Consider the following 14,005-nt stretch of genomic DNA (forward strand, 5'->3'; position numbering starts at 1 on the left):
ACACCCGAGGGGTTGGGTTGGGCACGTATTTCCTTTCCAGAGCAGGGTTGACGGGAGTTCCTGGGAATATAGGGACTTGTTCACGGGTGGAGAGTGAGTTTTGGCCAGACTCACCTTGGTATGGGTGTGGCACCTCCTGGCTGGCTCCAGGAGCCACCTGATTTCCTATGGGGAGGCAGCTTTGGTCAGCGGGTTAGGCTCTCACGGTGAGCCTGGGAGCCCCAGCTGGGAGCCAGGCTCCCCCTCATGGCGGAAGGAGCCAGGGGGAGCCGCTCTGCGCTGCTTCACCATCGAGCAGAACGGGCACTCTCAGGCCCTTCATATGCCCTCTTTGCTCCCACCTCCCCCGCCCCACCCCCATCTCAGAATAGAGGGGCTTTCCCTTGTACAAGCCACCAAGCAACCATTCTCTCTCGGTGTGCTGGGGGGGGGGGGGTTCTGACTTCGCCTTGCGCTGGTTGCTTCTGGGCCAAAGGGGACGCCAACGTGCAGATCGCCAGCATCTCGGAGGAATTGGCCAAGAAGACGGAAGACGCTGCCCGCCAGCAGGAGGAGATCACGCACCTGCTGTCTCAGATCGTGGACCTGCAGAAGAAGGCCAAAGCGGTAAGCCGCCGTTCCTCTGCCCGACACCGGGGGCCGCTCTGGGGTCGAGAGGGGCCGCTGACCCCGGAGGCAGTGCCCTTCCTTTCATCTCTTAGGAGTGACTGCCTTTTGGAGAAAGAGCTTAGCGCATCGGTTCTCACCCTGTGGGTCGCGACCCCTTTGGGGGTCGAACGACCCTTTCACAGGGGTGGCTGAAGACCATCGGCAAACACATATATAATTACATATTGTTTACAGTAGCAAAATTACAGTTACGAAGTAGCAACGAAAATACTTTTATGGTTGGGGGTCACCACAACATGAGGAAGGTTGAGAACCACTGGCTTAGTGGCTTCAGTAGCGTACTCCTCATCACCACTTTCCTCCTCGGAATATGTTCACATTGATAGGCTCCACCAGGACAGCTGCTGTAGATACGGCGTTTGGGAGTCGAATCATCTAGTCTCATAGTTGTTACACCCGCACCTGTGTGCTCTGCAGCAGCCGGTGTCCCCTTTAGCTTGGAGATGAAGCAGCCAGAAGGCAGTCTGGTTTCCCGTGTTTGGCCTTTGCTGGACGCGTGGGGTGAAGCGCTTCCGGAGAACAGCTGTCTGTGGGGGAGGGGTGGGGAGAGGCAGGAGTGGGGTGGGCCACAGGGAATGAGCATGAATGTAGGAAAGACAGCCTTCAAAGTGATCACAGACGGCATGTCCTCGGTGTAAGATGACGGTCCCTGTGGGAGGGCCCAGGTCCTAATGGAGCAGATTGCTGGGGGAGTGGGACGTTTCGGAGCCGCCTGCGGGAGCAGCCTGCGGGACAGGAGCAGCTGACTGCCTGTGCGTTTCAGTGCGCAGTGGAAAATGAAGAGCTCGTGCAGCACCTGGGGGCCGCCAAGGATGCCCAGCGGCAGCTCACGGCCGAGGTAAGCCGCTCCCCCTCATTTCATCGGGGCCCCCGGTGCCAGGTCGGGGGCAACAGCCTCTCCCCCTGACGGGCCTGGGGTTGTGTTCCCCTCAACAACCATTTTTATATTGAATGGAAGGTTGTTTTGACTCCTAAGCTGATTCCCGCTGAGGCACTTACCGGTTGTGAGCGTCTGCGAGGCCGGGCTCTATACCTGCTCGCTAAACAGTCCAGTAAGAGATGGCACAGAGCACACCCGTGAAGGGAGCCCAATCAAAGGCACCCTTGAGACCGGGGTGTCTTGATGAGCTCTCCCGTTCGGATATGGATGTTGCTAATCTTAGTTGCCCCTGGTTAGAGGTTTAGGAGATTTTGGAGCCGGAAAGCGTGCTCCCCGTGAGGACTCAGGTGTTTGGCTTCAGAGGCCTCCCCGAGTGCACGTGTCTGGCTGGCTGTGCATGTCTTGCTGGCTGTGCGGGTGGGCGGGCAGGTGCCCGGTGCTCACGAGCTGCCTCCCTGGTCCCCCGCAGCTGCGCGAACTGGAGGACAAGTACGCCGAGTGCATGGAGATGCTCCACGAGGCGCAGGAGGAGCTCAAGAACCTCCGGAACAAGACGGTGCCCAACACCACGTCCCGGCGCTACCACTCGCTGGGCCTGTTCCCCATGGTACGTGCCTCCGTGCCTCCGCTGCTGCTGCGCGGGACACCCCGGGCCCACCCAGAGGCGGGCTGGGGTGGAGCCTGGGGGGGCGGCCTCTCGTTTTGCAGCGTGGATTGGGTTCGAGCTGCGGGCTCCTGAGCCCAGCCGGCAGCCTCTTAGCCACGTGAGACAGACGGGTTCTTCACTTTCCATCCCTCTCACGCTCACCTTTTCTCCGCCTGCTTTGACGAGAGAGATTTTAGTAGGAACTAGATGGAGTAGGAACCTCGGGTGTTGGGAAGGTGTTACTTATCCATGATTTTTTCCGATCTGATGAGGGTATGGGCTACTTCGGCTGCGCCAGTGCATCCCAGAATTCCCGAGTGGCCCGCGTGGTGCTGCTGGCTCTCTGTCGGCCGGTTAATCGTTGTGCCGGTGGCATCAGTATCTGTGATCTAAAAAGATCTTCCTCTCTGTTCCGGGGGGGAAGGGGGGGTTATGTTGTCCATATTTCCCCGCCGTCTCATTGTTCAGCCCTGGCCTGACTTGTTCGCTGTTGGGCTGTAGGGAGCAGGGCTGAGAAGGGGCTTGGCAGGAGGTCAGCTCTCCCTCTGGTGCTTGGGCCGTTGCCCTGGCTGGTCGCGTCCCTGTGACACGTGGTGAGCTCCCTCACTCTGTCCCCTCTCCGCCGCGGCCCTGGGAGGCGAGCACCTTGTCTCTTTGCCGTTCCCTCCGCCCCTCTCTCTACCACCCTGCACCTAGAGCTGCAGGTGCTTAATAGATTCGGGTGGTGGGCGGACAGACTGGAGAACAGCGGCCCAGAACGTTTGTATCCGGGCTCCGTTTCCATGGTTTGATGAAATACCGGGTTCCGAGGAGAGAACGTTTGAGAGAAGCTCCCCTGGACGTGGTGGGAGTGGACGGCCGTGGAAATGTTTGTGGAACTCAGTCCTTTCTGAATTTTCCTTGGGGCTCTTTCCCTTCACCCAGCCCTTGTTGTCTGGCCCACTCTTCCTAAATCAGGGGCGGGGAACCTTTTTCCTGCCAAGGGCCACTTGGATATTTATAACTCATTCGCTTAATATCATTCACTTAATATAAACTTACGTTGCTATGGAAAAAAAAAAAAAGCTCCTAAATTTATTGAATTTAAAGTCCTGCTTGCAGTTACCTGGGCAGGGCCAGACCAAATGATTTCGAGGGCCTTCTACGGCCCGCGGGCCAGACGTTCCCCACCCCTGTCCGAGATCATGACCTCTTTTTCCTTGTTGCTCTCATACATCCAAGTCAGGCTTGAGCTCTCTCTCTTCTTCTCGCGACCTGATTGAAATCTACTGCGACCGAAAAGGCACACAACCTAGTCAGCTCCCCAAGGAGCAGGCCGGCGATCCAGGATTCCAGGGATCCCCATGAAGAGCGTTCTGTCCCCCAGTTCCTCGACTAGAGCTGACCACACCGGCTCCCAGACTCGCCTGTGTAGCTTTACACACTTCCCGCCTCGGTTTCCCTCCTTCCTGGCTTCTCACTGGGGCGCAGTGGTCTCCAGGCCCTAGGACCGTCTCCATTGCATTCCCCACCCTCCAGGACAGACCTGTGTTTTTTCAGATCGAAACCATTGCCTGAGGAAAGTGGGGTTGGAAATCTGCGGCCGGGTTTCCTCTGCAGAGAGCCTCAGCGTTCCTGTTCGCTGAGATGAAGCTTTTGTTTGTCCCTTTCTGTAGCTGATGGCACAGCTCTGTGTTTGAAGATGTCTATCTTTAAAGTGCATGATGCATTAAAGGTACTTAAATCAAACTAACGTCAATCCATTGGAGTTAAATGCAATCAAGAATTCAGTTCCTCAGGCACAGGGGCCCCATTTCCAGGGCTCAGCAGCCCCGGGTGGCTGGTGGCCCCTCGCTGGACAGAAAGGGAGCATTCCTGGCATCGCGGGGATGCTGGTGGTCAGCGCAGTTTTAGCCCTTACATTGACCTCCTCGGAGGCCTTCGCAGGTGCTTTTCTGCCTGCACCTGGTTCTGTGGGCGTCTCCCTATATCCGTGTGTGGGATTGTCCGTAGGGCTCTACCTCACACAGTGAGAAGTGGTGGGCGGCTCAGAACCTGTGTGAGCTGAGCAGTTAGCAGCCCCCAGACGGGGAGGACAGTAGCTTAGTGCAGCCCCTGTGGGCATGACCTCACCTGGCTGCTCAGAAGCGGGGCTGCTCAGAAGCGGGGCGGCCCATGGGAACTTGCCCGTCAGTGTCATTCAAAACAGGCCTCTCTCCCTCCCTAAGTTCCCCGCCTCTCCTGTGGCCACAGTTGGGGTTCCGTGGTTTGGCCAAGGGAGCGTAGGATTTGCTTTCAGACCCTCAGCCGCATGGAAGCAAAGGGGCTTTCGTACACTCGGTGCCGTTCGGTGCCTGCCGTGTTCAGAACCTGCCTGGGGATGGCTCAGCCGGGGCCTCTGACCATGGCAAATGCTCTCTGCCTTGCATTGTGGGACGTTTGTGGTCTCTGAGGCCTCAGTTTACCCTTCTGTGGCCAGCCCGAGCACGAGCCTCTTTTAGAGATAGAGCGTTGGAGTTGCAGCTCACACGGGTGTCTTCTGGCTTTCCCCAGGACTCCCTGGCAGCCGAGATCGAGGGGACGATGCGGAAGGAGCTGCAGTTGGAAGAGCCCGAGTCACCAGACATCGCGTAAGGCCTTACCTCTGAGCTTCCCTAAGGGACCACCTGGCGCCCGGTGGTGGTCAAAACGAGCCATGTTTGGGCCTCAGGCACCAACAGTGATCACTGTGGTCCCTCCACAGACTAAGGGAAATGAGAGGACACAGCTGACATCCCCCCCAGCTGTTAAAGATAGATTATGATCTTCCAGGAGGTTGGGACCGGAGAGATGTATTTAACATCTCCACACAAGTGCCGTCTTGACACCTCCACTCACTTTCATCTTCCCTCTCAGTGAAAACCATTGTTTTTAAAATGTTAACATCTTTTAGGAAGAGGAAAAGCAGAATGCGAGATACACCTTCAGGGGTGTGAGCAAGGCGTCCACTCCCTTCTGGATCCGTTTAGGGGTGTGGGCCTCCGCCATCTCTCTCCCTAACTCGCGACCTCGTGCTGAGGTGCGAGGAGGAACCCGTGGGTCCGATTTCACCGTGTTTTCTCTGTACCGAAACCCCAGAGGCAGAACCGAAGAGGGATGATGGGTCCTGCGCGTGGCTCGTATCCAGAGCCTCGGCCCCATCCCAGAAAGACGCGTCCGTTATGGAAACGTGCCTTTTCTCCTTAGAAGGAAACAAATGGGCATCAAAATGTGTGGCTCTGCTCAGAAATAGTTTCTAAAAACAGACTGATCTGATGTTCATCATCTCAGAAGTTTGACTGACTCGAAGTCTTGCTTTTTTTATACAGTCACGTGCCACCTAATAATGACTTTCAGCCCGTGACGGACCACACATACGACGGGGGTCCCCATACGGTTAAAAAGGAGCTGAAAACTCCTGCCACCTCGTGACACCAAAGCTGTCACAGCGTCACAACACAACGCGTCACGATCGTGGCGGTGCTGGTGTAAACAGACCGACGGCGCTGCCACGCGTATAAAAGCGTCACATACAGTTGTGCACAGTATTGAATGCTGGACAATGACAATAGAGGACTCGGTTACGGGTTTATGGATTTATTATACTTTTTATCATTTTTAGAGGGTACCCTCTCTACTTAAAAAAAGTAAGTTTGCTGTTAGTGTGCCGTGTGACGCCGGCAGCAGCCTCACATACCCCTGTTTCACCGCGTCTCTTGATCGCATTGTTCGCTTGTGTTTGCTTTAATCTCCGGTGGTTTTGCACAGCAGCAGGCGGGACAGGTTTGCGGCCTCAGGGCCCTGGGCTCCGCCACCTAGGCGTGTGTCAGTGCCCGCCGCGGCGTTCGCACAGCGACCAAACTGCGTAACGAAGCGTTTCTCAAACCGTGGCCCTGTCATGGAGCAGCACGTGACTGTGGGGGAATGGTCAGGACGTGCTCCTTCTACAGATCCTTGCTGAGCCCTGTTAGGTGCAGAGCAGTACACACTGCCTCCTGGGGTTTGCCTTCGGGCGACGCTCATGAAGGAGAACTAGCCGGGAGACAGCACGACTTGAGTATTTTTATTTGGAGGCCAAGCTGGAGGGGGGCGGAAAGCAGGATCGCTCCTGCTAGCATCCCCGTTAGGACACAAGCATGAGTGAGAGCCCCGACGTCAGTGGGTGGTGAGTCTCCTGCACTCCAGCCAGCACCCTGAGAAACACGTGCAAGGCCCAGGAGGGCAGGCAGGTTGTTGGGTGCTCACGTGGGCCGGCTACCTTCCTGGCTTCCCCGTGGATCCTTTCGGGAGGGTTTAATGCCAGGGTCGTTCCTACACTTGCTCACTCACGGATGGTGTTGTGCATCCTCCCCAGTCACCAGAAGCGAGTCTTCGAGACCGTGAGGAACATCAACCAGGTGGTCAAGCAGAGGTCCCTGACGCCCTCCCCCATGAACATCCCCGGCTCCAACCAGTCCTCGGCCATGAACTCCCTCCTGTCCAGCTGCGTCAGCACCCCCCGGTCCAGCTTCTACGGCAGCGACGTCGGCAACGTCGTCCTGGACAACAAGACCAACAGCATCATCCTGGAGGCAGAGGCGGCCAACCTGGGGTGAGCGGCGGGCGCTGGTGCTTTTGTGTGCGGGAGACGGATGGGTGTGGAGTGAACTCAGGGTCAGTCCTCAGAGTGGGGAGACCGATAGGAATCGCCTGGAAGATACAGACCCTTCAGTTCTCAGATGCGTTTCACCGACCCGAGGAGCCCAGGCTTAGCCCTGACGCCGATCTTGTCACCGGTCGGAAGGGTGTGGCAGGACGCGGAGGGGAGTCTGCCGCTCTGTGAAGTGCCGAAGGGCGGGATACGTGAATGTGTGTCTGTTCATCTTCATGGTGAAGGCTACAGCATAGACCCTTTTGGTGGCTGGGATGTTCGGAAGGTTGAGGAGCACCCAGGCTCTATCTCATGAATCTGTTTGCTTCGGAAGGTGGGGTGCGGGGCACCCCGCAAGTGCCCGCCACACCGAGTGTCCCCGGGTGGCCCTTCCTCCGCAGGGGTCGCCCCTCTCCAGCCTGAAGCCCTGCAGAACCCCGCCCCCCGCACACTGTCTACTGCGTGCACACGAATCCTGTGACTGCATAACATCGTTTTTTCTGACCAGTTGGGTCAGACCGTTGGGAAACTGCTTGGTCAGAACAGCTTGGAGCTTTCAGCTCCTTAAATTTAAGAAGAAAGAGGGGAGTCCCTTGAGCCTGCGGCCCTTCCTCTAACTAGGAGCCGCAGCTGAAGAAGGCTTCTTCCCCGGGAGGTGTTGAGAGGCCTGGATTTTACGTCGTGTATGCAAGTTTTCATTCTGCCTCAGTGCCTTCTTCCTCTGTTCCCTCTTACCCCCACTCCCACCCCCCCAACCCCAAAAAACCAGTAGAGGGAATTAGTTCTTCAGGTTAAACATTGTTTCTCTTCTTTTGGGTTAATCCTCACCAGAGAATCTTTTTTCCGTTGCCAGAGAGTAGAAAGGAGGGAGAGCGGGGAGAGAGAGAAACATCTGTGTGAGAGAGAGACACTGATCGGTTGCCTCCTGCACGTGCCCGGTAGGGGCTGGAGAATGAACCCGCAATCCAGGTACGTGCCCTTGACTGGGAATCGAACCCAAGATCCTTCCGTTCCCAGGCCGACGCTCTAACCACGGAGCACACCGGCCAGGGCCGTTTCCCCATTTTTGCCTCCATCTCAACAGCCTGCTGTGGCTTCCTTAGAATACCCACAGTCACCCTTGCGCATTCATCAGGAAGGCCTCATTGTGTGTGGTGCAGCGCCCCCTGCTGGGCATGCCACCCTCACCCGTCTCCCCCTCCTTCCAGAAACAACGAGCAGAGCAAGAAGCCGGGGACACCGGGCACCCCAGGCTCCCACGACCTGGAGACGGCGCTGAGGCGGCTGTCCCTCCGCCGGGAGAACTACCTGTCGGAGAGGAGGTTCTTCGAGGAGGAGCAGGAGAGGAAGCTCCGGGAGCTGGCGGAGAAGGGCGAGCTGCTCAGCGGCTCCCTCACGCCCACCGAGAGCATCATGTCCCTGGGCACGCACTCGCGCTTCTCCGAGTTCACCGGCTTCTCGGGCATGTCCTTCAGCAGCCGCTCCTACCTGCCCGAGAAACTCCAGATCGTCAAGCCCCTGGAAGGTGATCCCCGGGGCCCCCGGCCCCTCTGTGTCCTGCTCGGGGACTCCCTGTGGTCCCTGATCCACCACCGGCCCGCGGGGAGCGTCTGTCACGCCTACTCCTTCTTCTTCCGGGACAGCCGCCCGCGCTGCTGGTTTGAGTTCCTCTGAGGGACCCTGGCCCAGGCCCCCAGCTCGGTCAGTCCCGTGCGGGTTGGGATCAACACACACAGGCGCCCGCCTCTAGCCTCGGCCGGGAAGCCAGCGAAAAGGACGGGCCCGTGTTGGCTCTCTAGTTCTCTTCGCGTTTGCATTTAGAGCCTTAGCCATACAGATATTTTGCGTTTAGATCCTTAGCCATACAGATATTTTGCATTTAGATCCTTAGCCATACAGATATTTTGCATTTAGATCCTTAGCCATACAGATATTTTGCATTTAGATCCTTAGCCATACAGATATTTTGCATTTAGATCCTTAGCCATACAGATATTTTGCATTTAGATCCTTAGCCATACAGATATTTTGCATTTAGATTCTTAGCAACACAGATACTGTTGAGAGCCAGAGGCACTGCTCACGGGCCTGCCCGCCAGGTCTGAGCAGCGTAGAGAATTCACGCTTTGGCTTCTCAGAAATGTTGCTGTCAGGGAGGGGGTGCAAAGCTCACGCCCTAAGTTTTCTCAGTAACCACAGGAAAGCGATTTGCAGTTTGTCTTTGCAGTTTGTCGGCTCCTGTTCCGCTTCGACCTTCGAATAGGGTGGCTTTCTTCCTGTGCCCTGTTCTGAGCAAGGCCCCCAGACTACCGCTGTCTGGGGGCCAGGACGGGGTGGCTGTGGAGGCCTGTGAGTTCTGTGCCTTCTTGATCCTGCCTTTTCCTGGGGCAATTCCCTTTTTTGCTACCAGGGACACCCCAGGTGATTAAACTCCTGGAAAAACGCACCTGTTTTTCTCTCTTTTTCCTCTAAGCTTTATAAAACATCTGCCCTTTCCCCACCACTACCCGGCCACATCTTTGTATTTCTCATTTTTTACCCCTGTAGTTTGGGAACCCCGGTGAGTTTGAGAAGGTGTCTTGGAATTCTGAATTACATTTCTGGTGAAAAGCCAAATCAGAATTTCTGTGAGGCAGTATTTCTCAACTTTTGAGAAAAATTCCCCCCTTTAAGGGAATTTAGATATCTATTCCCCCTGAAAATGTCATACCACAGGTATACCGTTCATGTACTATATGTATATCTGGGCTCTGTGCCTAAGAAGAGTAGATTCTTTTCACCCCACAAGAACCCATCCTCAGCCCCTTGAGGGTAGTATCTTCTCTGTTGGGAATTCCTGCCATAAGATGAGGTTCTGCTTGTTAAAGACCCAAGACAACTGGGGTTCCATATTCTCCGAAGGAAGGAGGGTGGGTTATGTTCTTCTTTTCATGATTATTTTTTAATTGTATAAGTGAGGTCCTTCTTAGATTTCAAAAAAGGGACGGCTTTTTTTTTTTTCTTTTCATGTTTATTCAGTTGTAAGCTTGGTGATTGTTTTCTGATCCACGATTATGTCTGTTTTTCTTTCAATAAAATCTTCCATTTCTGCAATTTTGCTTTCTGCCTATCTTTTATTTATTTTTTTTCTCTTTTGTCTCTCAAAGATCATTGGCGTTTATCATCTCTATCTTGTCTGCTTTCTATATTTGACTTTGTGTTTCATTAAGTTCATCGAAGAATATGTTTTTGGATCCATTTTCCAAGCATTATTGCAGGAAGAGATTTTTTAAAAAATGCATTTTGACCAATGCATCTTTTTTTTTTTTCTTTTAGTCTTGTGACTTAGGCAGCAGTATTTTTGTGATAAGTTAATGGAATAAGAGGAAATCCCTTTAGACTTGCAAGATAAGTTTCATCTATAGTACCCTGCTTACCCGAACGCTAAAACCACTATCATTAAGAAGTCATCTCTTATTGCTATGGCCTGTAACACATCCGCACGATAGAAGTCCCTCTGGCTCCATTTGGTAGCTCTTGGTCTTTTTTTTTGCTGTTTAAAATACAACCAATATTTTATTTCTTCCTTCCCTCCACGATTATTTTTTGTGTTACTAAGCTTACTTTGCTCAGGTGTACGGCTGGCATGGGAATCTGCCCGACCCTGAGTTCAACGCAGCTGTAACCATGACCTTGGCTAAGCCACCTCACCTTTCTGAGCCCCCTTCCCCTTATCTGTGAAGTAGGGCTCCCGTCTCCCACACGATACTGTAATGAAGAGTAAACGTGATGTGCTTTGTATTACGCTCAGCACCCTAATTGGTGCTAATGAAAACTTAGGCTCCCCAAACTTAGCCCTGTTCGAGCAGCTCAGGTCTAACGGTGGCCTTACTGGTGTTGAGACCTGGGCCTGCGTCGTGTTGGGTCCGTGCTCTTACATCACCTCTTTCCACTGGCCCACTAAGAAGCTGGTAGGATTCCCGTCCCCTCCAGCGACCCCGGTAACTGTACCTGCGGCGAGGCCCCTGGAGACGGGTGGCTGGGATCACAGCAGATAGCCAATCTGCGTCTTCCATCGGCATCTCCCTGCCTGCTTCATCAGTCTTGCCGTCTGCTTGTTGGAGTCGGCCAAGATCGCCGGCTCGGTGTTGAAGCCCGCGGGCACTCTTGTTTCCTCCGCTGACCTTACGTGTGTTAAGCAGGTGACAGACAAAACAATCAGACTAGGAGAGATCTGTGTTACAAAGGTGAATCAGGCAGTGTATTTCCCTCCCTGGATTTTGCTCTTCCTTTCGGATTAGTTATAACCAAGATAGCATTTCCAAATAAACAAGATAATATGTAATTAGGGGAAAGCGCACACTTCTATGCTGTATGTTACCCAGCAGGTTTAGTTCTAACTTTTAGGCCCCGGGTGCTCCTCTGACATAAATGGATTTGCTTTTTTTCTTCTTCGATGATGTGAATACTTATTAGTTTCAACAGTGGGGTGTGAAAGGAAGGCAAACGGGGGAAGGGGCGGTGACCATAACTGTGTTCTCTGTACTGCCCATGCCCGTGTTTCATAGAATTGCATCTTGGTGCCAACTAGAAGCACGACGGTTCCTCTCTCCACCTGCCCCGTTGTCTGACCGCAGCCTCATTCTCATGGGGTGGGCGGGGGGCGGGGGGGGAGGGGGGGTAGTGGTGGGAAGTAGCTGGTAGTGCAGTCAGCCCTCACTTCACGTCGTCCATAGTTTCTTGGAATTGCCGTGCCCGTGTGTCGTTGACCTGACTCCCAGGACTTGCCTCTGGGAGTCCGAGAGGCAGTCTGTGTGGTTCAGAGGGTGGGCCCTGGAGCCAGCCTGGGTTTGAATCCCAGATTGGCCATTGGCCAGCTATGCAGCCTCTGGCAAGTTACTTTACCTCCCTGTGCTCGGTTTCCTCCTCTGTAAAGTGGGGACAACAGGGTTATCGTGACGATGAAGTGAGCTCATACATGTAGACCTCTAAGGAGAGTGCCTGGCACTTCGTACAAGTTAGCTGCTTGATGAGTAAGGGAGGCCTGAGTCTTGGGGTAAAAATCCAAGGCCACGCATCATCTTGCAGCATAATCTTCCATTTGTCATCTCACTACCTTTCCTTGGCTGTGCGGTGTCGGGGAATGCAGATAACCCCCCGCACTTCCGTAGCCTCTTTAATGCCCAAAGCAGACCCGTTGCAGCCTCATTTCCCTCGGTAGCCCTTACAGAGGGGGGAGATGGGGGCAGTCCGTTGAACAGGAAGATCAAGGTGCATGGACTCTGAGCCCATCCTCCAGCCTCACCGAGTTCTTCCCCAGAACATTGCAAAGGTCTCGAGCCCCTTTCCCGACACAGTGTCGACTTGCCCGTTTTTCCCCTTCCAGAAGTAGAGGTGACACGGCCACGCTGCTCCTGGGGGCTTCTCATCATCCTTCTAAGACCCATACGTGCAGTCCGAGCTGGAGGCCATATTCCCCATGTGCTTTTGCTGCAGGAAAGTGTCTGTGCCTCCAGCAAACACATAAGCAGGGGACCATTGTGGGTGATGAATGGGGGTCCTGGGGTGGGTGGGGCATGAGAAATCCCATCAGCAGAAGTGTGTGTGTGTCTCCTGGCGGGCACTGGGCACCCACCTGGCAGTTTTACTGCCCACCATGTATGCTTCTTGCTGGCTGGGGCGCTGATGTCCTTGCTTGTTTGCAGACCTGTGGATTGGGGCATTGAGGGAGGGGGCAGAGATTGCTGAAAAAACCTGGCCTTGAGCACTGAACCCTGGCTGTGCCACCCCTGGTTCAGTGACTTGGCAAAGTCATGTCACTTCCTTGAGCCTCAGTGGGTAATAATTCTCACCTCGTAGGGCAGGGCAGCTTTGAGGAGTGAGTTGATGTAACACCTCTAAAGCTAGCTGTCAGGCAGGCGTGCCTCAGGACAGGGGAGCTCTTTGTAAACGTGCTGCTGCGGCCCCTGGGACTCAGGATCCCACCAACGGGTCTCGGCGGGTGTGCAAAGCCCTGGCCGTGTGCACACAGCGGCGCTTCTAGGTGAGATGCCTTTGGGGAGAGGGTTCATGGCTCCCTCCAGGGTCCCAAAGGACGGAGAATAAGGGCCACGGGCAGAGGCCAGGGTTCCCCATCGGCACTGCTGGCGTTGGGGGCCAGGTCATCCTTTGTCGCGGGGGCTGTCCTGCGTGTGTGCGATGGACATCAGCGTCCCCGGCTTTGCCCACTGGATGCCATGAGCATGTTCCTCCACGGTTGTGGCAACAACAGTGCCTCCGGGCAGTTCCAGATGTCCCCGTGGAGAACCACCGCTCTAAGGGAGAGAACAGCTGTGTGGTGCCCTCAGTCACGCTAGGCATCTCTTTCTTACGATACTACTTCTCTTTTTTGCATTTGGAATATTTTCTACTTATGGCCAATAGATGCCGGGTAAGTAGGCTGCTGCTGTTCTTGTGCAAATGAGGCAGACCTCAAAGCGGGGTCCAGGGAGTCTCCTAAACATGTGCAGGCAGTGCGGGCCAGTTTTTCCCTCTCTTACTTACGTGGATCCGAAATGGCCCATTGACGAAATTCTTTCAGTGCTCCTTGGCTGAGATTGCTCCCCCCGGGAAGTTACTTTCCAGCTGTGATGAGAGATGGGGCCCTCGCTGAGCACGCGCCCGCCCCCAGATCTGGAGCTCCTGATCAATGAGCTAGGGTTCTCTGCTTCTTGGTCACATTCCTGGTTGGCTTCCTGACCTCACCCCCCGCCTGTCCCTTCTGTTCCATCCTGACTTCCTGAGCTGCTGGCTCCTGCGTCCGCTGCTCTCCTTCCTGACGGGGCAGCCTGGTGGCCTGGAGGGGTTCTTGCCCACCCAACAGAGGACACCATTGGTGACCCAGCAGTGACCGTCTAGGAGGCCATGTGCGCAGAAGGCTCTTGCTTGCCCGGGCCCGAGACCCTCTCACAGTCTGCCTGGCGTGTAGAACATGTATTTGTGTGGTTAACTTCATCTGGAGAACGGGGCTGGACCGCCCAGCCTCCCTGGCCGTGAACCCGGCGTACCAGGGCCACACCAGGTGTAGCAAGTGTTCCCAGGGGGGCAGAATCAGCCCTGAGCAACATACGAAAGGTTCTGGGATGAGCCTCCGTAGATGCACGCCTGAACCCAGGCGTCCCAAGCACACCTGGTCTTGGCACGCTTCTCCCTGTGAGCACCTGTG

The 14,005-nt window shown here is 54.9% G+C and overlaps 1 protein-coding gene across 7 annotated transcripts in view; it reads left to right on the forward strand.

The window, feature by feature from the left end:
• The window catches only part of TRAK1 (trafficking kinesin protein 1), a gene marked incomplete at its 5' end in the record, with an annotated part of 88,559 nt that overhangs the window by 61,246 nt on the left and 13,308 nt on the right, over positions 1 to 14,005 (forward strand). For all 7 annotated transcript variants that reach the window (XM_081106077.1, XM_081106076.1, XM_081106074.1 and 4 more), the window contains 6 exons: positions 476 to 606; positions 1,433 to 1,507; positions 2,019 to 2,156; positions 4,728 to 4,804; positions 6,547 to 6,783; positions 8,031 to 8,347. In XM_081106077.1, coding sequence (XP_080962203.1) covers positions 476 to 606; positions 1,433 to 1,507; positions 2,019 to 2,156; positions 4,728 to 4,804; positions 6,547 to 6,783; positions 8,031 to 8,347 — 975 coding nt within the window. The remainder of the gene's footprint in view (positions 1 to 475; positions 607 to 1,432; positions 1,508 to 2,018; positions 2,157 to 4,727; positions 4,805 to 6,546; positions 6,784 to 8,030; positions 8,348 to 14,005) is intronic.

Source organism: Myotis nattereri (assembly GCF_964212035.1).
Source record: "Myotis nattereri genome assembly, chromosome: 14".
Classification (NCBI taxonomy): domain Eukaryota; kingdom Metazoa; phylum Chordata; class Mammalia; order Chiroptera; family Vespertilionidae; genus Myotis; species Myotis nattereri.